Source organism: Pomacea canaliculata, linkage group LG2 (genome assembly GCF_003073045.1).
Source record: "Pomacea canaliculata isolate SZHN2017 linkage group LG2, ASM307304v1, whole genome shotgun sequence".
NCBI classification, from domain to species: Eukaryota; Metazoa; Mollusca; class Gastropoda; order Architaenioglossa; family Ampullariidae; genus Pomacea; species Pomacea canaliculata.
This window is the reverse complement of record NC_037591.1, coordinates 24,309,942-24,335,551: the sequence shown is the minus strand read 5'-3', so window position 1 is coordinate 24,335,551 and position 25,610 is coordinate 24,309,942. Positions and strand designations below refer to the sequence as shown.

The 25,610-nt window shown below is 39.7% G+C and overlaps 2 protein-coding genes across 4 annotated transcripts in view; both read left to right on the top strand.

Moving 5' to 3' along the window:
* LOC112555406 (tripartite motif-containing protein 2-like) overlaps positions 1-21,200 on the top strand; it is a 31,515-nt gene extending 10,315 nt beyond the window's left edge. The window contains exons 2-3 of the mRNA XM_025223790.1: positions 19,971-20,475; positions 20,707-21,200. Of these exons, the coding sequence (XP_025079575.1) occupies positions 19,971-20,475; positions 20,707-21,200 (999 nt within the window). The remainder of the gene's footprint in view (positions 1-19,970; positions 20,476-20,706) is intronic.
* LOC112556690 lies at positions 1,388-14,397 on the top strand. 3 transcript variants are annotated; one of them, XM_025225922.1, is made up of 3 exons: positions 6,498-6,612; positions 11,981-12,573; positions 12,808-14,397. In XM_025225922.1, exons 2-3 carry the CDS (start codon positions 12,058-12,060, stop codon positions 13,996-13,998), a joined length of 1,707 nt encoding a protein of 568 aa, XP_025081707.1. In that variant the 5' UTR covers positions 6,498-6,612; positions 11,981-12,057; the 3' UTR covers positions 13,999-14,397. The 3 variants fall into 3 exon arrangements, with proteins under 3 accessions (XP_025081708.1, XP_025081706.1, XP_025081707.1); XM_025225923.1 differs by lacking the exons at positions 6,498-6,612; positions 11,981-12,573 and adding an exon at positions 1,388-1,951; XM_025225921.1 differs by lacking the exons at positions 6,498-6,612; positions 11,981-12,573 and adding an exon at positions 1,390-2,236.
* Positions 21,201-25,610: the final 4,410 nt, after the last annotated feature.

Sequence of the window (25,610 nt, the reverse complement as noted above, 5' to 3'; positions counted from 1 at the left end):
TTAGCTTTGACGCTAATTCTTCTTGGTGATATTATAAATGTTTGATCTATTTGTATCATTCTATTTCTTAATTTTACTCTTCGAAATAATCAGTTTTTGGTTTGGTTTTTTTTAATTTTGTTTTAAGTAGAGAACATCGAAATGACTCCTCCCTTCAATAAAATGACTAGTTACAAAAAAATACTTGCTAACTTTGTACCAGAAAAAAATCACACATTAAAGACTAAGGATAAAAATATAGTATTATAGTGCACACAATATTTCATTTCCCCCCTTTTCCTTCTGCTTTTGTGATCCGCCTCTATACTTTTTAGAAAGCATTCTGGAAGTGTTTTGGAACTCTTTGGAAAAGGAAAACAAATGACACTGACTGACGTCCCCCCACCCGTACTCCCCATCAAAATAAAAACAACACAGACTTTCACATATTAAAAAACTCCACAAAGCTCTTTAGACAATTTTTTCTCGTTATTATAAATCTAAGCACTTTTCCCAGTGCTATAGCCTGTGTTGTTGACCCTTCGTTACACGATGCAAGCACGTATAGGAATTCTGTCAGTTTCGTGTTTGCCGATGTGTTTAATCCTTTTGCTGATTAATTCTGCTTTTGTAAAACGTCTGCTGCATTTTTAAAAAGAATTAAAAATCGTATCTTCTGTCGTTCGATCCTTGATTCGACCTTTTCTAGTCGTGTTTACGAAAACAAATCGACACGGAGTGACGCCCTGGCATTAATTCGCTATACGGTATATCGTCATCTAAGCAACCTTTCCATACCAACAAATCCGCAAAGCTTTGCGTGCACATTTTCCTATTTCATTATTTACAAAAATAATTTACAAAAATAAAAGATTTTCTCAATGCTATAGGCTGTGAGTTGACCCTTCGGTAATCGACAATAAGCAAATATACGTATGGTCGATTCGATCGTGTTTCCCTAATTTTCTTCCCTGTTCCTTCTGCTTTCGTACTACATCTGTTAACTTTATAAAAAGCATTTGAAAATCGTATTTACTGTCGTTCTATTTTGAATTCTGCCTTTTCCATCATCCTCTAAATATTGTAGTCATTCGTGAGACGATGCGGCTGAGTAGGTAGGTTGCCGGCAACCGTTGCCCATTGCGCGCAATGGACATCGGCTCAGTCCAGATACTGAGAACGAAAACTTTTTGGACTGAGTCAGGGTCGCATCGGGTGGATGATGATGATGATGGAGAAGGAGGAGGAGGACGACTCATCATCATCATCATCATCATCATCATCATCATCATCATCATCATCATCATCATCATCAATATAATCAAAAATAGTGCGTGATAATTTAGTGAGACATTAATTATTAGTTTTATAATTGTTTACAGGATTGTTATTTGTTCGCCTCATTGAGTTCTTTAAATTAATAAAATAAAAAGAAAATAGCTCATCCAAACTGTTTTCGTATTTAAAGCATAAACTATTTGCAACAAAATAAATATCAATTGCTATACAGCAACAGCAAAATAAATAATAATACAAATGATAAGCATACCAAAGAGATTAGTACTACTAGGCTTGCAGAATGAAATCCATGTCGGAGTAGGTCTCTCCTGTTGGTTTATTTTTTTTTTGTTTTTGTATACCTACTCAATTTCCAGCCTATTTACAACACTCACAGTATAATTATTTTATTTCAGAAACTGTTTGATAAGGAACTAAGATTTAATACAATTCCTCCACAAACATGGCTGCTACCCAGGATAACATGACGTGTGCAGTCTGCACAGAAGTTTACACATCACCGAGGTTTCTGCCCTGTCATCACAGTTTCTGTCTACAGTGTCTAGAGGAGCTGGCAAACAAACATGGAAACACCATCCCGTGTCCTACCTGTAGAACTCCTGCTACTGTACCGCCAGGTGGTGTGTGTGATCTACAAGTCAACTTCTACTTCACGGAGGAAGCTTTAAAGGAGGTGCGGAATGAGAAAAGCCAGTCCTGGTGTCCTGTTCACACTAAAGAATGTGTCATATTTTATTGTACACAGTGTGACCAAGGTATCTGTATAAGATGTAAACTGACTAAACACGAGGGACACGTTACAGAAGATCTGTCAGAAGCAATCGCTCGTTGTAAGAAAACGATTAAAGACAGACTTCAGTCCGTTATGGACAACATTTCATGCGAAAAAGACAAGTTGGAATCCTGTAAAGAAAATGAAAAGCGAGCCTTAGAAAAGCGAGCTGCAGTAAGGGAGCAGGTAGGTAACTAATCTGTCAAATAACAACGACTTCCTTATATTTATAAAGGTATGAATGTTCATATTTTTAAATCAGAAAAAAATTAAAAATACAGGGGAATGTGTAATGGTATAGACTGTAGAGTATATTAACATTAAATTTATAAAAAGTCTCATAAGTTTCCCTTTTGTGAAACGTTTTTTTTTTTGTGGGATGTAGAGTAAATAAAAGTACCGCCATAAAGCCATGTTTTATTTAACGTCCGACAGATTCAAGTCCGGTATGACGTCATTGTGGTCATGGCAGCAAAATATCGTGATGAAGCGTTGAAAGAACTTCAGACAACTTGTGATGATGTGGAGAAAGGTCTGACCGCCGACACACAGCGAGTGCAAGACGAGCTCAACTCACTTCTCGAACTTCAAGCCCGCGCTCAACACGCGCTGACTTCCACCTGTGACACGGAGGTCCTGCAAGTGGAGAGAGAGATGAGAGGTAGAGAAATAAGCGACACCCCACTGGTGCTATCTGACCACACTTACCGCCCTGTACTCCACGGTGACTTCTATAACTACATTGAACACCACTACATGAAAACATTTATCGGGTCACCAGTCAAACAGAGTTTCCAAAGAGAGAAAGCCGCAGACATCGTTCGAGTGGGTCGATGTGGGGATGGAGGATGTCGGGAAGTGCATTCGTTGCGGCAACTGGAGACCGGAATCATCGACATGTTTTATGGGGGAACAGGAGGCGACTACTCCAAAGAGAAAGGTGTGACTTTCAACTCAGACGGAAGTCGAGGACCTGAGACAGAGTTCGGAATGCGGATATCCTGCGGCACACGTAAGAATTGCATCTTGCGGTGTAAGGACTCACTGTGTTACCTTGGTTCCAAAAATGCGAGCATGTATTCGTTAAAGCAAGACTTCGCAACAGGTGAATGTTTTATAAGTCCCATTAAATTAAACAGTACAGATGGTAGAGAAAGGTGTGTTCTTGGCACTCCTTTAATTCATCCTAAGATATACATGGCGCACAACTTTGATTCAAACGAGGAAGGTACGTTGTTTGCCGTGGTAGAAGAATATGAATACGAGAACTCAAATATTGTTGTACAAAGGAGAGACAAGAAGGTTTTCAACCAGAATTCCCGGGTTGTACGTTTGTATTCTACAGAATCAGGCGACCCTATAACGACCTACATGTCACGTGGCTTCTTCCCAACAGACGTCTGCTTTTGTGGCAACTTGCTGCTGATCGCTGATTGGATGAACGATTGCGTGCACGTGACAAGAGTAGCTGACCTTGCCATCTCGTTCATAGACTACCTGCCGGGCAGTGGTGACATGGTGCGGCCCACAGCTCTGAACCTTGACCTTAACGGTCAGCTGCTAATCGGATGTGGTGACGGATGGGTCCTCAGGTACCCTGGAGACATTGGTGCCTTGTTTAGGGATGAATAGCTCCGGCAGTAAGTCATAGCAGTACAGGACTTCGTGGTTTTATATCTCACACAGAAGGGAGTGATATGACATCAGTAGAACTGTAGAAGGTTTTCTTTGTGCCAGAGTTGCTCCAGACTTGTGACTAAACCAACGACTTTGTACACTTAACACAAGTAATAGACTATGGCTATGTGAACAGGTACTTGGCAAACAGTGATAGCACACATCAGGTGTAAAGTGCAATTTTAAATGACACCTGTTTGGTAGATTAAGTAGATGTACCTTCATTGTAATGTATCTATCTTCTGCGATGGAGGAGCTATTAACCGACAGACGTCCTTTTGATTGAAAACATGTTGCAATTTTACACATTTACCAGCGTATTGACATAGGTGTACATCGTAAAAATAATAATAATTTTTTGTCCACATGGACATACAAATGTCGTAATGAATATTTTATTCCGAAGCAATTCGGTGTTTGAAAAAAATAATTGCACAAAAAATAACTATACATAGAAAATCCATTTAAAAAGTCAGTCAGAAAAATGTGTCTCAAACTCATAACACTCAGTGTCTTAACCAGCATAATGTGATAGGAACAACAAAGTGATAGGAACAATAAATATCATGCCACCAAAGAGAAAGTAATGAGGAAGGTTTATCATTATGCTCTTTAGTCCATATGTAACCGAGTGGTGGGGTGTTGTATGGTGACGACAATACACGTCCAGCACTCAAACCAAAAAGGTAGGAACAGTCAGCAGGTGTGTGACCCTTTAATGCTGGTAAAAAGGTCACGGCTGAGTCGTATCGTCCGAGTCTCAAGAACTCAGCGCTGTCTCTTCTTCCGTTTTTCTCCCTCCTCCTTTCGTCTCATCTCTGCCCTTGTATACCTCTTTCGCGATCTAACTTTTCGTAACTTTTCTCGCCTGCATCAGCAGATCCTAGCAAAACCTAACAAGCGGCCCTCTTCAATAAAGCTACCTTTGGGTATATTATTTGATTATAATGTACAGTATAATTCCAATATATCAATCCTGTTTACTTAAAAGTTAGCTTTTGTGTGTGCTGTTTGTCTTTGATGATGCCCTGACTACATACATTGGTGATTTTTTATAATCATGCCATATACCCAGTTTTGGTTTTAACAACAGCTGTCATGTAAACCGGATGTTTACATTTTCCAGGCTGTCGTTTACATATTTTCCATAAATTCTTTTATGTACATATTGTTCTTTCAGATTGTCTGATGTTGTTTCGATGGTTTTTAAAACAACTGTTGCTTACACATTTTCTCAGCACTCACTAACCCCTTGTTTGTTTTTTTTTAATCAGAATTGAGCGAATGGAAGACTTTCATAATTGTTGGATTAATATTGCACGGAACAAGCAATAGACAAAGAGTTTCAACATGTTAGTAAGACACTTTCAAATGGAGCAAGGACTCTTTTTAACAGTTTTTTTTCATGGTACCAGGATAAGACAGCTTTGTATTTGCATCATGTGGAATGATAAACCAGTATCTATCTGATTGATTCGATAAGCTTAGTTAACTGGATGCTGATTAGCAATACCGACAAAACAAATGTGCATGTTCATTGTCAAAACATTGTAGTGTCATTCTGTACTCGTGGATTGGTGTGTGATGTGTGTATTGGTACATGTGTGGATGCTGGTGACACTTGAATATGTCATTATCATATCAGCTGATTAGATAGAGTAGTGAGGTACAGTATGATATACTCATTTTCAGAAAGAGAGATTCAAATTCCCAAAGTGCTGGGTATCGTGATAAACAGTAGGAGTGATAAATCTGTGTATGCACATCACAAGTGAGTGCGTTATTTAACTCTTCGTGAAAGACTCAAAAATAACCCCCTGACTAAAATACTCATTTGACAAGTGCACTAAGGACTACACGATGTCATCGATGACAGCCTTGATCAAATTATCGAAGATCCGTGTAACAGCTCAATGTTTAATTTAAAGAAAAACTGTGAGACTTGTTTCAGACAGTAAGTGTCCACCACGGATGCCTCTGTCACTTATAATGTTCAACATCGTATTAGGGAACATCATGAGAGAAAGCATTCATAATCATTAATCTGTCTGTCCGTTGGTGGGAAGCTCGTCTGCAGTCTGAGTTTTGCCGACCACATTGATCTACAGAATACAATACAAAATAGAAGCAGACTTACAGTTAAAATAAATGCAGCGATGAGGCAGAAACAACATTAGGTTGGTTACCAATCACAGGGCGGGTTCTGTCACCCGATAACTTGTTTTCTCCTGTACATTAGTTATAATGGTCTGGAAATAGTTCTTGCTATATGTACATTTTTCTTCTTTTTCTTTCTCTCTCTCTCATGCACGCACGCCTACACACACACATGAAGGATAGACACATGGACGCGCACACACAGAATCACCACTTCAGCATTCTCCTTTACATGTTATTAGATGACATAAACAGAAGACATATCAGCAAAATGAACATTATACAAAGCTTGTTACAGACGAACGAACAAGCCAGTGAAGACGAATACACGCCTACTAACTGACTCACCTCATTTTCCTAGAGACCGTGTAAAAGCTAGGACTACTAGTGTTTGCATGACTTTAGGGCTCAAAACATTGCTGTAATTTCAAAAAACAAAAACAAAACAAAAAACAAAAAGAGAAATCCAACTAGAAAACAATATTATCCGAATGTCTCTGATTCTAAGAAACTACTACCTTATGCTATGCAAAGTGAAAATACCTGAACACACAGGTAGGGTTGACTAAGACTGGGAATTTCCGGAGGAGAGGTCTACTAATGTGTGTAGACAGACAGGACGAGTCTTGCACCACAATCTTTGTCACTTGGAGCACAGAGGACACTGAGGGACGTTTGGTGACTGGCGCTTTGTGAACACATGCCGTGTGAACACTGTTTGATCACTTGTAAGTGCTACTATCAGACTTACTATTCTCATCTTTCTGACCATCTGTTTGTCAGCTACAGTGCTTTTTCTCGGACAATGCTAAATGTGTTTTGTGCAGAAAGGTTGAAGTGGTATGTAATAAATGAATTTGTTTGTAATAGAGATACAAAATTGATTAACAGGAAAAGAAGAAACGAAATGAACATACAAGTAAGTCTTTAACGCGAGCCTTTGCTTGTAAGTGTAGAGATGTAGGGTCATGTCCAAAGGTGATGAGTCTTCATTATTTTGACAGAAGAGATGAATTCAGTATAGATGTCAACTTTGCAGATGGCCAACTATCGTACTTTTGGTCATATTCGACAACAACTCTAACAATGCAGAGCAAAGTTCACGTAGGTCTTGAGTGTTAAAGCAGATTCTGTGAAGTCTATAGTTGGCAGTTATTTTGTTGACAATACACTTCAGTGCTTTGTGAGGAAAGTTTGGAGTGAATAAATAAAAACAAGTTCCGTGTTTGGGACGTATATTTTTATTTATTTAGTTTTAGTGATTTAGTTACAGGCAGCCAGTCTGTTATTCGCTAGTATGTGTCCGTATAGTGGTTGTTTCAGATCAGAAACAATAAAGTGTCTTAACAAACAATGGTGGGACAGGTTCGTCCACCTCTAGTGACGACGTTAGGATGAGACGAATCTAAATTTATCCAAAAGGTGTTTGTGTAAGATACTGTAAATAATATCGGGAATATCCGAAGGGAGAAGTCTACACATTTGTGTAGATAGTTTTACTTTCGTCTCGTGCTAAAAGCATAAGAGAAAGCATCCGCTTTACGTTTGATAGGTTTTCATCAACAACAACAGCAGTAATAATAAAGTTCTCTTGTATATCGCCTTATCCCTAATCTAAGGGCACGTTCAAGACACCTCATGAAAATAAACTTTTATAGTTCAGTCTACAGAAACCTCCTTTATGTCCAGATTTTCAGGCCTGTGTACAGTCTGCTGATACCACGTTGTATTTGTTTCCTCAGAGTAGTTGCCACATGTGTTACAGTCGTTACAGACTGGGTTCCCAGTCACTTAATCCCCAGACACTTCATCCCCGACACTTCATCCCCGACACTTCATCCCCTAGACTTTTAATCCCCAGACACTTCATCCCCAGACACTTAATCCCTAAACTAAATCCTTAACTATAAAAATTATGAAGTCAGCGAAAAATGTAATTGAAATTCAAATTCAAATCATGCTTTTAACTTCAACGTCATTTGAACATCTACAACATTAGTTAAAGTTCATATAAGCTAGTAAATTTAATGTTCTTCAACAATATGATATGAAAATAGTTCTTGAGTGTCGGGGATTGAAGTTGTCGGATGAAGTGTCTGGGGATGAAGTGTCTGGGGATTAAAAGTCTCGGGGATGAAGTGTCGGGGATGAAGTGTCGGGGATGAAGTGTCTGGGGATTAAGTGACCGGACACCTACAGACTGTGTTCTGTACAGGTGCCGCTTGTGTCGGTGCAAGTCATGTTGCTGTGCCATCTTTGCAGGAGTAGTTGCCGCACGTGGTGCTACAGAGGCGGCCATAATATGAACTCTTTCTCGACGAAGGTCGAAAATGCGCGAAGTGTTCTGTAGACACAGCGGTGAATGTCCGCCATTGAAATTTTGACTGTTATTTTTTACAAATTTATATCTTTTAACATACAGTAAAGAGAACTATCTGTGATACTCCACTTTAAAGAGTTTTTTTAAAACATTTACGTGGTGTAAATTTTATGAAGTATAGGATTTGTTTACTGGTAGCAAAATCAAAGGAAAGATTGTAACTGTATGCGACAGACAATTTACTAATCGGAAAGTAAGTCAAATGTTAGAAATTAACAAAAAATTATTTAGACGATATCAACAAACATAAAATACTAAACAAACATATGTTTTACTAGAGCATGCATTAGAATTTAAACATTATTTACCATTTTCGGTTTTTTAAATAGAAAACCATGTTGAATTGAGTAACCGATAACCGACTTTAACACGGCGCTTCTTCTCAGAACCTTTGCCTACTTTCAAACATAACGAAATACCTGATTGTTTGATGATTTTCAGCTGCTAAAGGGAAGTAATCTATGTTGGAACAACTCCTAAGGGTTCCAGTACTTGTCTTCCTTATGTATTCATTCATTTACACACAGAGCGATGTCTTCTAAGCTGCTAACCCTACGTAGTAGGCATCTGTACTAATCAGTCCGGGCGGCAGGGTGCGGGGTGAGGTCAACCTCACCACCAAGTATGAGTGAAAAAGCTGCAAATTACTTTACATTAAGGTCGCTTGTAGGATATCCTTTGTCACAAAATCTCGTGGACTAGCTTTTGTAATGTGCATTAACTATTGCTTCATGATTATTTCACAGTTGTGTTCTACGTTTCTACCTCTGTTTTCTCTCGTGTTGTGTGTCGTTGTCTTGTGCTAAAGATAAGTCAGACAGGAAAATCCCCCACAGTTAAAGACTAGACAGAAATTGTCGAGAGCCAGAGACCACTTAAGTAATACAAACTGCCTTCAGTGACTAGTGAGAGGCAATTGTGAGCAGAGGAAGGTTTTCGCCAGCGTAATTGTGAACGTCGTCGATGACAAGGTCCTGGCTGCGGGACAGGTAGAAAATATCGACGGTTCATCGCACCTGGTCGGACGGTGAGAGTCGGTCTCTTCCCCACCTTAACTTGTCACATGGTAGGCGTGTCTGGGCTATTCATTAGTCAGGTGGTAGAGGGTCTTGTTCGCGTTGGCTTGGTTTTAAGTGATCGAGGAACTCAGCTTGGGTGTGTTCGTCTGATGACCTCCAGATTTACCTCCCCCCCCCCCACACACACACATTCCTAACAACACTAGATACTGTTGGTGACCTCAGCCTAGTACAAGATGACATCCAGTAGAGTTTATCCAGTGAATGGCACGTGGAATGAATGAGTTGCGGTGACGATTGGTTGTGCGACAGGCATCGCGTACGTACAGCCAGACAGAAAGAGTGAGAACTCACATACATGATCAGAAATACAGAGGATGTCATGCCTTCCTAAGGATTTGCTGATGACATAAGGCTGCTAAATCCTTCTGACGTTGTTGGTTCTTGGAGGATCATGTCAGTGTTGATGTCCAATTTAAACTTGTTATCAAAGATAGTACCTGGATATTTGTAAGAGTCGACTACCTCAATGGCATCATCATGGATAATGCTGATGACTGCCTTAGTCTTGCTTGTCCGAAAGTCGAAAATCATTTACTTTGTCTATTCAAGACATAAAAGTGTTCGTCACACCAGTGAAGAGCGCCGCTGTGATCATGTTTACTATTATACTAAAGAGACAGCAAGGCAATGTCATCAGCAAATTTTACAAGAAAGCTCCTATCTGTGGCGCTTCTACATCTGTTAGTATACAGTATGAACAGTAGTGGACACAAACAACAGATTTCAGGGGAACCTACACAGGAGACAACAGAATCTGCGAAAAGAACATTAACGGAAACTCTCTGTTGCCTGTTTGTTAAAAAGTCCAGGATCCAGAGAGTTAGTTGGTGAGACAGATGGAAGTCTGAAACTAGACTCTCCTCCAACAAGTGAGGTTGCACAGTGTTAAAAGCAGAAGAAAAGTCAGCTATGAGAAGCCTAGCATGACCTCTGGGTTTCTCCAAATGTTTGTATTTAGTATCAACAGCTTAGCATCATTGACACCTCTTACAGCTCTTAGGCAAACTGCAGAGGGTCAAGATGTGGATCAGCAGCAGTCATAACAATTTTCTCAAGTTATTTCATGATGGTTGACAGAAGAGCGACTGGTCTGAAGTCGTTGTGTTGACTGTGCCTAGTGATTTCAGGGACAGGCACAATGTGCGAAAGTTTCCAAATATCAGGAATGTGACCGGAATCCACAGACAGCTGGAATAGATGTTGTAGAACTCCACTAAGTTCGGCACAGAAATGAAGGGTGCGTCCACATAACCGTCTGGACCCCGAGCCTTGTTTACATTTGCTCGCCTCAAGAAATCTTTGAGAGAGGACTGGGCAATCACTAACCTATGCTCAAGGACCAGATACTATTATTGGAAACCTCGTTAGAGAAGTCATGTTTCTCAAAGTGGGCATAGAAGGAATTAAGCACATTGGGAAGATCAAAACCATCAACATCTGCAAGCGTCATTGGTTTTTTTTTAAAAGCGATTGACAGAGGACATGTTCTTAATACCATGCCAAGCTGCCCTGAGGTCGGCACTACAGAGATGCAACTCAATTTTATCTGAGTTTCTTTTCTTTGCCTCCCTGATGGCATCATCCATCTTCCTGCTCACTAGTTTTCTGTGGTGTGCAGTTCCGGTATAAAACACACGCTTATTGTTCAATACAGATTTGAGTTCCTTCGTTACCCAGGGTTTATTATTATGAAAGATGACATTTTCCTTGGAGTGCATGACTGTGTCAACACAGAAAGTGAAGTACGAAGACACAACATTAGCAAAGTTATCTACATTGTCCCTGGAATTATAAAAGACCTGACAGTCTCTGCAGTCGAAGCATCCCTGCAGGCGGGTGATACTCTCTGCTGTCCAGCATTTAAATGTCTTCACCGGTGTAAATCGTCGACACACTGTCCTATACACAGGCGTCAGGAGAATGCTGTTGTGGAATGAAAGTCCAAGGGATGGTAAGTGTAGAGTTTGTAAGCACCAGGGACAGAGCAGTAACAAAGGTCGAGAATAGAGTTCCTCTGTATGGTGGAGCAGGATAGATATTGGTCATAGCTTTTGAGTATCCTGGTAAGCCGGTAATGATTAAAGTCCTCGAGCATAAACTTGGGAGCGTTCACAAATGGCGTCTAGTTTTCGACGGCGATCAGGTGAGGGTTGGTCTTTGTGTTGGCACGTGGGTAGATGTACACAAACGTGTAAAACAGCTGAGGAAATTCCCGGTTTAGTCAAATAGTTGTAAGATTTTTTTTTTTTTTGCATTTCAAGTTCTCCTTGTTATTCATTATTTTCATAATCATCATCATCATCATGTACTTAATTAGTCAGACCATAATTACATGTTTAACATTGACATTGATTTGCATTCTTTTATCCCATTTAGGAGTGTGAAGACTTTGACACAACACATGTAGATCAGTTTATGCAAATCATTTCCTCATTAAAAGCGTAATTTATTTACAAAAATTAAGACTGTTATACATTAGCATCAAAACATAAAAATACTAATAGTAAGTATAATAAAGCTGCTTGATCATATGATCATATGGAGTGTATTATCTGTCTTCAGTTCTTTTCTTTTTCTTTTCTGATTTATTTATGTGTTATCTACACCACTCATATTGTAATAATTTTATTTCAGGGATGGTGTAAGAATAAACTAGGAGTCTATGACTTGCTTAATATCAAAACTTCAACAACAAAAAATTTGCATCAAACATGGCCGCTACGCAGGATAACATGACATGTGCAATCTGTACAGAAGTTTACACATCACCGAGGTTTCTGCCCTGTCATCACACCTTCTGTCTAGAGTGTCTAGAGGAGCTGGCAAAGAGACATGGAGACACCATCCCGTGTCCTACCTGTAGAGCTCCTGCTACTGTACCGCCTGGTGGTGTGTGTGATCTACAAGTCAACTTCTACTTCACGGAGGAAGCTCTGGAGAGGGCGCGTAGTGAGAAAAGACAATCCATGTGTCCTGTACACACTAAGGAGGTGGTCGTATTTCATTGCAGACAATGTGATCAAGCCATCTGTCTCAAATGTAAACTGACTAAACACGAGGGGCACACTACCGAAGAACTGTCAGATATCATCTCTCGCTGTAAGAGAACGATTAAAGACAAACTTACTTCTCTTATGAATGCTATAAAAAGAGAAAACATAAACTTGGAATGCTGTAAACTAAACGAGAAGCGAGCCCAAGAAAAGCGAGCTGCAGTACACGAACAGGTAGGTCATCGACCTTCTAAAATACCTTGTATTGCAAAAGATATGAATATCCTTCTGTTTTATTAAAAATATTACAAATACAGAGGAATATGTAATTTATTATATGCTTTAAGTATATTAACATTAAAGTTATAAATAGTCGCATACGTTTCCCGTTTACAAAACTTGTTCTGGTGGGACTCAGAGCAAATAAAAGTATCGCCATAAAGCCATGTTTTATTTAACGTCCGACAGATTCAAGTCCGGTATGACGTCATTGTGGCCATGGCAGCAAAATGTCGCGATGAAGCGCTGCAAGAACTTCAGACAACTTGTGATGATGTGGAGAAAGGTCTGGCCGCGAACACACAGCGAGTACAAGACGAACTCAACTCTCTGCTCCAACTTCAGGACCTCGCTCAACGGGCGCTGAGTTCAGCCTGTGACACGGAGGTCCTGCAGGTGGAGAGAGAGATGAGATGTAGAGAAATAAGCGACACTCCACCTGTGCTATCTGGCCAGACTTACCTCCCTGTACTCCATGGTGACTTCCATAACTACATTGAGAACCGCTACATGAAGACATTTATCGGGTCACCAGTCAAACAGAGTTTCCAAAGTAAGAAAACCGCAGACGTCGTTCGAGTGGGTCGATGTGGCTATCGAGGATGTCGGGAAGTGCATGCTCTGAGGCAGATGGAGAATGGAAACATCGATGTGTTTTATGGGGGAACAGGAGGAGACTACTCCAAAGAGAAATCTTTGTTTTTAAACTCTGACGGTTCTATAGGACCTGATACAGACTACGGATATCGGATATCATGCGTTACACGAAAGCTTTACAAATGGCAATGGAAATATCCAACATCTTGTAACCTGGGTTCTAAGAATAACAGTATGCATTCTTTAATGCAAAATTTCGCAACAGGTGTATCTGCTATATGCTCAATAGAGTATCAGCTAGAATATGGAAAAGAAATCTGTTCTGCAGGTCGTATTTTAAGTCTTCCAATGGTAAATAGAGCAGATAACTTTGACTTCAACCAGCAAGGAACGTTCTTTGCTGTAGTAGACGAAGAAGAAGAGATGAACTCAGATGATGAATCAATGAAGACAAACAAGAGTAAAGCAGACAGTCGGCGTTCCCGTGTTGTACGTGTGTATTCTATAAAATGTATGGACCCCATAGCGACCTACACGTCACCAATACAACCCTTCTTCCCAACAGACGTCTGCTTCTATGGCAAAGATGTGCTGCTGATCGCTGACTGGATGAACGACTGTGTGCACGTGACACGAGTATCAGACAGTGGCATCAAGTTTGTCGACTACCTGCCCGGCAGTGGTGACATGGTGCAGCCCACAGCTCTGAACCTTGACCTTAACGGTCAGCTGCTAATTGGATGTGGGGATGGATGGGTCCTTAGAGTACCTGTCGACTACTAGGAAACACTTCCTGATAGCGTTTTGTCTGAACTGTGGCATAAAGTTAGGTAGTATATGACAATGACACCCATCGAACACAACGGACATAAAAGTTAAGACGAAACATTTAAATATTAATGCCTAAAATGTAAGTCAACAATCAAGCAGTGAAGGCTTGACAGAATTTCCTAAGACAGCATCACAGCAAAGATTCTCTTAACTATTTATAATACATTGAGAAACATAAACAAATTGTGACAGGAGTATGCGTCTTTTATTGAGCAAGAAGCTTATTATTCTTTTTTAGGATGATATGGCCAACCACTATAATGATTAAGCAACATATATATATATATCCCCTTAATCATTGGAGACTGCATGTGTGTCAATATATATATACTACAAAGAGAATATACAAAATGAAGGATTAGTTTATGTAAGAGATGGAGGAGATGTTTATGCCAAAGAATGCCCGTCAGTCAAGTCAATAACCTTGACAGTGGCAAAGAGGACCTTGTCACCTTTCAAGTGTTTCAAAGAGATTAGAGAAATTTTAGTGTATACTATACAAGCGCACATTACGAGCTACTAGAAGTATGAGTACAACGTGTAATGTAAACTGAGTAGAGATGTACAGTCATGTTGTAATAGTATTTTGTGTTTTGTACAACAGTAAAACAAACCAAGCTGCGAAATCATTAATTTTACAAATCCATCATCCCCCACAGAAATTGCTCAGTATGACAACAAAGTTAACTATCTGGATTAAAACATAATCTAGTTCTTGATATCAAAATACATTTGATGATATTATTTAATGATTCTTTATAAATTATTATACTTATGAATGGTATAGTTCCAACAAAGAAATTTTTTAATTAATTTTTATTTAGGAAAAACATCTAAGAACTTCTCGAACTAGTTAGTATATTTGTCCATGCTAGCCGAATGAACAACTACTCCTGCATAAAACTCTCTTTTCTGTAAAAGCAAAGGAGTGCATACAGATTACCTAACATATAGAATTGTTTAGCATTAACTATTTTGAAATGTGATCACACAAGATATCTGAACATAATTATGGTCTACATAAGCGGTCTCAAACTCATATTAGCATGTGGGCCGCTGTGGAAAGTAACAGCCAGTCAGCGGGCCGCACCACGAAAAGAAAATGTTTTTTCATTAAATTTTACGAACACTACTGTCACTGCAGTTAAATGTAAAATAAAGTTTTTATGATTATTAATTACATTTAGTGTAGTTTATTACATGCACAGGCAGTTTAGTTTATTAAAATAAGTTGACGTTGTCTCTGTCACTAATAAAAAAAAGCAGAAACTGTAGTTCCTATAAAAAACACCAAGCACAACATACATATACACCGCGAACGTGACCGCGGGCCGCACAAAAATATTTCACGGGCCGCATACGGCCCGCGGGCCGCGTGTTTGAGACCCCTGGTCTACATGGACTGAATCAGAACTTGATTTCTGAAGTTCCTCGAAGACAAATTGATTTCGGAATCTGTTCCTTCAGCAAGTACAGACAAATAATTCTTACAATTTGTTTTGAAGAAAGACAACAGAAACTTTCTGGTGCGTCTGCAAAAAAAAATCTTAAGCTGTATAGTCAATTAATGTATGAAATTGGTTTTAATGTTCACATGATTTTAAATAAGGAATCGTGTAAATTTTTATTGTGTACGTTATTGATTTTTTTTACGACATTTAAAAATGAATTTTGAAAGAGATATAATAACTTAATGCTATATTTATGCTACATAAATTGATACAAATTCTGTAGAATGTTGTAGTCAATGAATACATAATGATGTGTTTTTTACTTATTGTACATGTTCTGTTGTTCTCAGTATATACATTTTTTCTCATTTTTTAAAACGCTTTAACGGTATATAAAAATCGTTTATTTATCAAATAGATGAAATAAAAAAAAGTCTTCCATTTCGAAATATTTCCGGGCATTAAAAGCGTTCCTTTCAACAGTCTAGTGAAAACATCATAGTTTCAAATGAAATAAAATCGACTCAAACCTTATTGTCTGTCCGAGGAAGTCCACGACAAAAACAAACAAAAACGTGGCATTCTGTAGTTCCTGCTTGAAGGCAACAGCTGAAATTTGGGATGAAGAGGGTATGTTTTGTTTGAAATAATGTTATATGCCATCTTTATGACTGCAGGAAGGTACAAGTCAGAGAGTAGCACCTGTGGTGTACCAATAATTATATTTACCTGCTGGATGACTCTGGCCAGCCTTGACTTGTCTTTGACAGGTAACCCCAGAGTTCGTGTTGGTGGAATTCTGAGACCCAGCCTGTGTGGACCACACTTTAAGAACCACTGTAATAGCTCACTCCTTTAGAGCCTTGCCTCTCATGTGATCAGGTCGAGGGGCTTTATGTGGGTTAACACGAGAGAGAATTCTGATGACATCTCCCTCACAGACTGTGGCAGTGAAGAACAGATATTATCTACTTCCTTAATGAAGTGTTGAGCTAATTAACCATGTGAGCGCACACTTTACTCTTTGTTTCTTTTGTTCTCTACCCATCATGGTGCTTAGCCCCTCCATGCTTCCCTTGCGTTGCCCTCGCTAAGTCGCTTTTCTACTTTATTTCTGTATTCAACCTAAGATGTTTCTAAGGTTCATCTGGAATCCTGGTTATAATTTTCCTCACCGTCAAGTTAAGCTGAAATCGCAACGTTTGAGAGATCAGATTATTTTAGAATGGAAACAAGATATGTATACAAATAATATCAGTGTTACTAACCATATGATTAAAGAAGAATTTGGCTTTGAGAATTAAGAAAATTTATCACCTGCCCGTAGAGCTCCCTTAATAAAATAAAAGGTGAAACTTGCATAAATTTCCTTTTAAATAATTGAGACATAATGTAGATCATTATATATCTGGAGACTGAAGCATGTGACCGTCTTAACAAAATCAGAACTATACAACCAGATTTTTGGTTTGTGCTGTCAACCAGTTTTTTCTGTCCTCGGGCGTTTATGAAAGTTGTGCATAATTAATTAAAATTAGGAAAGGTAAAAGGTATGACAGGAGAAAACTGTAAACCTGTTGAGATTAACAGATATAACAGTAAGTGAGATATAAATAGAATTAAATAGTAGAAGGAAACACAGTACTCTATTGTATATTTCTCTATCATGATCAAAACATGTCATGATGGGCGAATTAGCAAGTATTACAAGGAACATACAACGTCGATTGATCCTTTCAATTTTTTGTGTGAAAAGGAGGCGGAGTCTACTAGCAGCAGCTTCATACCTTGGAGATAAGGTTAAAAATAAAATAAAAGTTTAGAAGTAGATCGAGAGCTTGCACAGATTAAGAGATAACATAAGACTAGTATGTGGCTGGTACTCGATACAAGTGTTTATCAGACTATATCTACTATTTTTTAGAGCCGTGACTAGATCATTTCATGTTCTCTGATACATTAATGCTTTGTCTCTCGTCTAATCACCATTTCAGTCATTAATTTTTATTTCCTTATAGAAAACATAAAGGATGGCTTAATCGAACAAAACTGAACTCCACACTCAGTCATTAATCACTTGGCTCTCGACAGGTACCTGTCATTGGGGGAGCACATGGGTAGAAGCAGCAGGTCCGCCACTTTTACCTACTTTGATCGATATTGAGCAGATCAGTCCAGTCTTTGATGTTCGTGTATATAATTTTCTGCGGGGTCAACCACCCTCCAAGGTACCTTGCAGGACAGTTTTCGGCAAGGTGTTGTGTCGGATCACGTGGTCAGACAAGACCAGCTTACATCACTTGACTGATGCAAGTAGAGGTTCTTGGTGTCCTAGCAGTGTAGCAACCTCACTTCATAAGATGTCATTGGTTTTACTTAGTAGTAAACTTGATGTTATGAGTATCCCAGATTCTATCTAACTGAGTCAACGCGGCTGGAGCTGTTGCGATCCTGATGTTGATGTCTGTCGTGGAGCTGCTGTACTCGGAGAGGGTGTCTCTCAAGTACTTGAAGGTGCTTACATTTTCGAGCTGTACTACATTCATAGAGATCTCTGCTTTGCCGTTGCCAATCATCATCATTTCGCTGTTATCAGTGATGGTCTCTATTCTATATTTGTCTGACAGACAACAAGACAGTACCTCGCCTTGTCCCACCCCGTATTCTTTACAGTAATCTACGTCTGATTGCAGTAATCATGAAAAGGCTAAGCATGAGTTTGTGTCCAAGATACATGGTAAACTATCTAGACAACCCTTTATACATTGCATCAGAGAAGTTTTCTCTTCAGCTAGAAGTTATAGAGGTCCATAATATTTCGTCCATCGGATGAGTGCAGAGGTGAGAAGGTGGTAATTGCTCTCTTCGATGAAAGGTCTTGTGACATGTCTTAATGAGTATCTTAAATAGCTGTTAGTTCTTTTTGCTGTTTGTTAATGCCATTCCATTCTATATAGTCCTAAATTTGCATTTATTCTAGTTCTACCTACACGCTTTTATCAGTTTCCTAATACCAGAGGTCACTTTTAAAAAAAAGAAATTATGATAACAGAAAATGCAAAACCCCGGCTGGTCGCTTGCTTTCCTTAGTGGGAAAGTGGTTTAACCGAGGTAATTTTTAACTGTGAGGAAAATAGATAATGGAGTCCGGCATAGACCCAAAGTACGACGAAAAAAAATCCCCGAAGGACAGCCCTTCCAATAAATGTCATATACAGAAAGTGTCCCAATATGAAATACGAACCTTTTTCACTTCAGTGGAAGTAAGCGAGTGTCTTTATCGCTAAACTGTAGGACACTTCCATACTTCACTGTGTTAGTTTTCTCTGGCAACGTTGGCGAGGTTCCAGAACACACTCTGAATTATTGTCCGCCTTCCTGGTGGCACGAGACGAGTTCCATGGACACATAACGGACTTTTGATAACGCTTGGCGCCCTTTGACCTCAAACACAGACTGATTTCATGCACGTTGTAAGGACAGGTGTTATTTACCTTTGACTTTTTGTGTAACTATTCATTGATATCAGTGATAACGGAGTCACGGGATGAGTCACATGAAATATAACTCTGCATTGAATCAAGACATCTTCCCTTTGTCATTTCTAAATTTTTGTAACCGTCCATCTTGCTGTCTGAGTATCATATTGGTGTTTTACAGAACATTTGATTGTACTAGCTGGTAAGCTCCTAAGCAACTACACATCTCCACATCAAGGATGGCTGCTACTCAGGGTAACATGACGTGTGCAGTCTGCACAGAAGTTTACACATCACCGAGGTTTCTTCCCTGTCATCACACCTTCTGTCTAGAGTGTCTAGAGGAGCTGGCAAAGAGACATGGAGACAACATCCCGTGTCCTACCTGTAGAGCTCCTGCTACTGACCGCCAGGTGGTGTGTGTGATCTACAAGTCAACTTCTACTTCACGGAGGAAGCTGTGGAGCAGGCGCGTAGTGAGAAAACTCTGTCCATGTGTTCTGTTCAGACAAAGAAGCGTCTTGTATTGTATTGTACACAGTGTCACCAAGCCATATGCACCAGGTGTAAGCTGACCAAACATGAGGGACACGTTACTGAAGATCTGGCAGACGCAGTCGCTCGCTGTAAACAAACGATTGAAGACAGACTTCAGTCCTTAATGGACAACATTTCACACGGAAAAGACAAGTTGGAATCCTGTAAACAAAACGAAAAGCGAGCCCTAGAAAAGCGAGCTGCAGTAAGGGAACAGGTAGGTAATCAATCTGTCAAAAATAACGACTTCCTTATATTTATAAAGGTATGAATGTTCATACTTTTAAATAAGAAAAATTAAAAATACAGAGGAATGTGTAATAATATAGACATTGAGTATATAAACATTAAATTTATAAAAAAGTCTCATGTTTCCCGCTTGTAAAACTTTTTTTTGTTGGACTTAGAGCAATAAAGAGTATCGCCATAAAGCCATGTTTTATTTAACGTCCGACAGATTCAAGTCCGGTATGACGTCATTGTGGCCATGGCAGCAAAATATCGCGATGAAGCGCTGCAAGAACTGGAGACAACTTGCGATGATGTGGAGAAAGGTCTGACCGCCGACACACAGCGAGTACAGGACAAACTCAACTCTCTGCTCCAACTTCAAGCCCGCGCTCAACACGCGCTGAGTTCCACCTGTGACACGGAGGTCCTGCAGGTGGAGAGAGAGATGAGATGTAGAGAAATAAGCGACACTCCACTGGTGCTGTCTGACCAGACTTACCGCTCTGTACTCCACGGTGACTTCAGTAACTACATTGAGGACAACGACATGAAAACATTTATCGGGTCACCACTCAAACAGAGTTTCCAAAGTAAGAAAACGTTAGACATCGTTCAAGTTGGTCGATGTGGTGATGGAGAATGTCGTGAAGTGCATGCTCTGCGGCAGCAAGAGAATGGAAATATCAAAGTATATTATGGGGGAACAGGAGGCGACTACTCCATGGAGAAAGGTCTTAATTTTTTCTCTGACGGTTCTAGACGAACTGAGAGAGAATACGGAATGCGGATATCATGCGTTACACGTAAGACTAACTACTGGTCATGGAAAGGTCAAACATCTTGTAACCTTGGTTCTAAGAATAACAGTATGCATTCTTTAAGGCAGAACTTTGCAACAGGTGAATCTTCTATATGCTAAATGACGTGGGAACAAAAAGATGGAAAAGACATTTGTTCTCTAGGTCCTACTTTAAGTCACCCAAAGGTAAAGAGAGCACACAACTTTGATTCAAACGAGCAAGGAACACTATTTGCTGTAGTAGACGAAGAGGAAGTTAAGAACTCAGATGATGAATCTCTAAAAGAAGAGGAAGATAAGAACTCAGATGATGAATCAATGAAGACAAACAACAATAAAGCGGAAAGACGGTGTTCCCGTGTTGTACGTCTGTATTCTATAAAATCTGACGACCCCATAGCGACCTACACGCCACCCATACAACCATTCTTCCCATCAGACGTCTGCTTCTATGGCAAAGATGTGTTGCTGATTGCTGATTGGATGAACGACTGTGTGCACGTGACAAGAGTATCACACCATGGCATCGAGTTTGTCTGCTTCCTTCCTGGCAGTGGTGACATGGTGCGGCCCACAGCTCTGAACCTTGACCTTAACGGTCAGCTGCTGATTGGCTGTGGTGATGGATGGGTCCTTAGAGTACCTGTCGACTACTAGGAAACACTTCCTGACAGAGTTTTATCTAAGGTGTTGCATATTATCAGGCAGTATATGACAATGACACTCATAGAACGCAAGTCACAAAATAGTTAAGGAAACATTTTAATACTAATACTTAAAAGGTATATCAACAATTAAACTTTGATGGCTTGAAATAATTGCGCAACAGAGCAGTGTAGCAAAGAGTGTCTTAACTATTCATCAAACATCGAGAAACATTGACAAATTGTGACCCGACTGTGCCAATTTTATTGCGCAAAAAACTTATTTTGTTTAGGATGATGTGGCTAAGCTCTATTTGTACTAAGCAACAGATATATCCCCTAAATCTTTGGAGACTGTATGTGTGTTAAAAATATATTTATAATTATATACACACACAGTACAAGAAGAATAGACAAGATCATGGGGTAGTTTTTGTAAGAGATGGAGGAGATGTTTATGCCAAAGAATGAAAGTCATTGAAGTCAATAACCTTGAAAGTGGCAAAGAGGACCTTACAACATTTCAAGAGTTTCAAAGAGATTTTAGTGTATACTGTACAAGCGCACATTACAAGCTACTAGAAATATGAGTACAACGTGTAATGTAAACTGAGTAAAGATGTACAGTCATGTAATAAAATTTTGTGTTTTGTACAACAGCAATACAAACCAAGCTGTGAAATCATCAATTTTACAAATCCATCATCACCCACAAAAATTTCTCAGTAGGACTACAAAGTTGATGGTCTGGATTAAAACAAAATCTAGTTCTTGATATCAAAATACTTTTGATAATATTTCTAAACACTTTTGGAATCGGTTATTATATTTGTCCATGATAGCAGACTAAACAACTACTCTTGCATAAAACTCTCTTTTCTGTAAAAGTAAAAAGAGTGTATAAATATTACCCAATGAGCTTATTGTTTGTAGATGGATGTTCCTAAACGATATAAAAATTATGTCTCCGCCTAACCTCTGAACACTAGCCTGCTGCGTCTGCGAAATAGAAATTTTAAGCTGTAGAGTCAATTAATTTTTTTAATTGGTTCAAATGTTCACATGATCAATTAATTTTAATTTTTTTTTAATGTTCACATGCTCTTTTAATACGTAATCATGTAAATTTTTATTGTGTACGTTATTTAATTTTATTTTCTGTACATTTAAAAATGAATTTTAGAAGAGATATAATAACTTAATGCTACATTTATACTACATAAATTGATGCACATAATTCTGTAGAATGTTGTAGCCAATGAATACATAATGATGTGTTTACTACTTATTGTACACGTTCTGTTTTTCTCAATATATACATTTTTTCCCTTTTTTAAAAAGCCTTAAAGGAATATAAAATTGTCTATCTATCAAATAGATAAAATTAAAACAGTCTTCCATTTGTGAAATATTTCCGAGCATTTAACGCTTTCCTTTCAACAGTCTAGTGAAAACAACAAAGTTTTAAATCAAATCAAATCAAACCTTATTGTCTGTCCAAGGAAGTCCACGACAGAAAGTTTTTCTTTCGCTCGCAAACAAAAACGTGGCATTCTGTAGTTCCTGCTTTAGGGCAACAGCTGAAATTTGTGATGGAGAGGGCATGTTGTAACGGATAAGTACTTAGTAGAGGGGGTTAGGAGGGAAGATCGACAACCGTGGTTGATCTGATTTAGCGTAGTGGGCTGGAAGTTGTTTGCCCTTGAGCAAATGACGCAAACTGGGACGTCAAAATAAGGTGACGTAAAATATAGAGAAAAATAACGTTAGAGAAAAAAACGGAAAGCAGAGAGCAGACGGCGGAACCGAAGTGAGAGCTGGTCGATTTTTCTCGGGACTTTCTCGCAACTGCTGCGACAGCGGAACAAGTATTACGGGAAGTAATACCGTGGGTAAACTACAGGTGGATGTACTTCACAGGTCGTGAGTCACTGTAGTCCGTGTTCGCACCGTGGGGGAGCTCTGTGGCTTGGGCATCCCGCAGTACAGTTTCTTGGCGGGGTCAAGAAACCAAACACTGGTATCAGCGAGAAAAGAATAGAAAACTTGGTGCAAGACTGGGGCACCGACTTCCATCTGTCGCCTGGAAGGGACAGTTCTTAACAGCCTGAGAGTAAGCGCCGGTGGAGGAAAGGTTTCCTCCCGGCCTTCAGCGAATCTAACATCATCCGGCCAAACATCTAGGAGGCGGCCGCATGCGCAAGACCGAGACGTTCCGCTTGTAAACTGTGGTACTGTGAAAAACCATTTATTTTCAATAATAAATAGACTTCTAGGAAAGAAGATCAGTGGGACTAATTGGATTAGAGGACTTGGGAGGGTCTCAGAGACTTTAATATAAGAGGTTGATGTTTCATCGGGAGCGAACATTGTGTTCTTCATCGGTGACAATATTTGCGGGAGTTGATTTTGTTGTTAACTTTAATAGTACGATGGATGAATGATAATACAGGTAGTCCTCGGGTTACGACGGTCTCGAGTTACGTCGTTTCGTGGTTACGACGCTTTATACGACCATGGACGTAGATAGGTTCATGATACGACGCTCATTCCGACGTACGAGTTTTAGCGTCGTACACTGTTTATTACTCTTACTGCACTTACAGCACTTACAGTACAGTATTTCATTATTAAACGTACTGTACTGCACAATATTTTACTGTACTTATGTTTATTGATAGTTATGTAGGGTACTGTGCTATGATAGGTGTTTGGATAGGCTAAGTGTTTGCAGTACTGTACTGTTATTATGGTACAGTACTGTATGAACGTATGATCCGACTTACGTCGAAATTCGGTTTACGACGCCGCGTTAAGAACGGATCCCCGTCGTAAGTCGAGGACTACCTGTATATTGGTAATATATCTTGTGTGGCGAATGAAGGAGTGAATCTATGAGTATTGATACTTTGCCATTGTTTCAATTGACATTTTATTTGAATTGAATAATTATTCGTGCCTCTAAGAGGGTACGCCCACCCTCAAGCGATCAGGATATTTTGGTTTGTGGAAAGAATGCGCGTGTCCGCGGACGGTCCGTGACACATGTTTTGTCTGAAATGATGTTATAAGTCATTTTTCTGACTGCATGAAGGTACAAGTCAGAGAGTAGCACCAATAATTATATTTGCCTGGTGGATGACTGGCCAGCCTTGCCTTGTCTTTCACAGTACGTGTTGGTAGGACTCTGTGGTCGGTCCTTCAGGAATGATGGTATCCACAGAACTAGGCTGGTGTTGACATTCAAGTCTAGTAGGCCTTTACAAGAAGGTGAGGCTGGAATGTGCTGAAGGCACTGGAAAAAACAGGACCTGAACATAGGTGCCAGAGGTGTCCAAGTGTTTTAGGAGAGGATATAAAAGAGTGAGAGTGGCATCAGACATCCCCTTACATGATTTGTAAGAAAACTGTAGAGGCTCCAGGCGATCAGCCACAGTGCAGGTTATCAAACTTCCCACAACCCTCTACAAACACATCTCCACGAAAGATGTGAGAATTACAGGGGGAAAATCTTTCAGTCTGTAACATTCAACTTCTTTGGCACTGGTATGATTGATGTTGATGTGCGCCATAAGCAGAGAGAGTCAAGGGGAAGCTGGAAAAGTCTGGTTAAGACACCCCCTAGCTGACTCACTCCTTTAGAACCTTGCATCTCACGTGGTCAGGTCCATGGAAGAAGCAGCCGAAAGGGAGGACTTCAACCTATTTTAGCGATATTGAGCAGATGTCCAATCTTTGATGTCCGTACGCCAGTTCTTCCGAGGGCTCAACCAGCCTCCGGAATACCTTGCAGGACGGTTTTCTGCAAGGTGTTGTGCCGGATCACGTGATCAAACAAGCCCATCTTACATTTGACTGTTTCAAGTAGAGGTTCTTGGTGTCCTAGCAGTGTAGCAACCTCAGTTCATAAGAAGTCATTGGTTTTACTTAGTAGTAAACTTGATGTTATGAGTATCAGTGTGCTCAGGAGCTAACCTACACTTTTGCTCTCACTTTCTTGCCTAGCGTGCTTGGAGGAGCTAGGAAAGACATGAAAATGTCATCTCGAGGGACCAGGTTAGCTGCATGCCAGCGATTCGCCAAAAGAAAGAAATGGTAGACTGCGACATGGAAAAGATGAAGTCGAGAAAGGATGTGTTAGATATCTGACTTTAGATATCTCGACACCAGACATCTGTACATTTCAGAAGACTCCAAATGGCAACACAAGTTCCAACGGCGACAGAGATCTGAGACTGCAGAGAACAAAGCAGGCGATTTCCTACACTCACAATGATGAGTCTCATAGCAGTTGCTACAGAGTGAAGAGAAATCATGGTGAATTACAGAAAAATTTTGACTGTCAGGGAAATATCCACGAAGGCCAGCCCTTCAAAGAAATGCTATATACAGAAAGTGTACCAAGACGAAATACGAACCATTT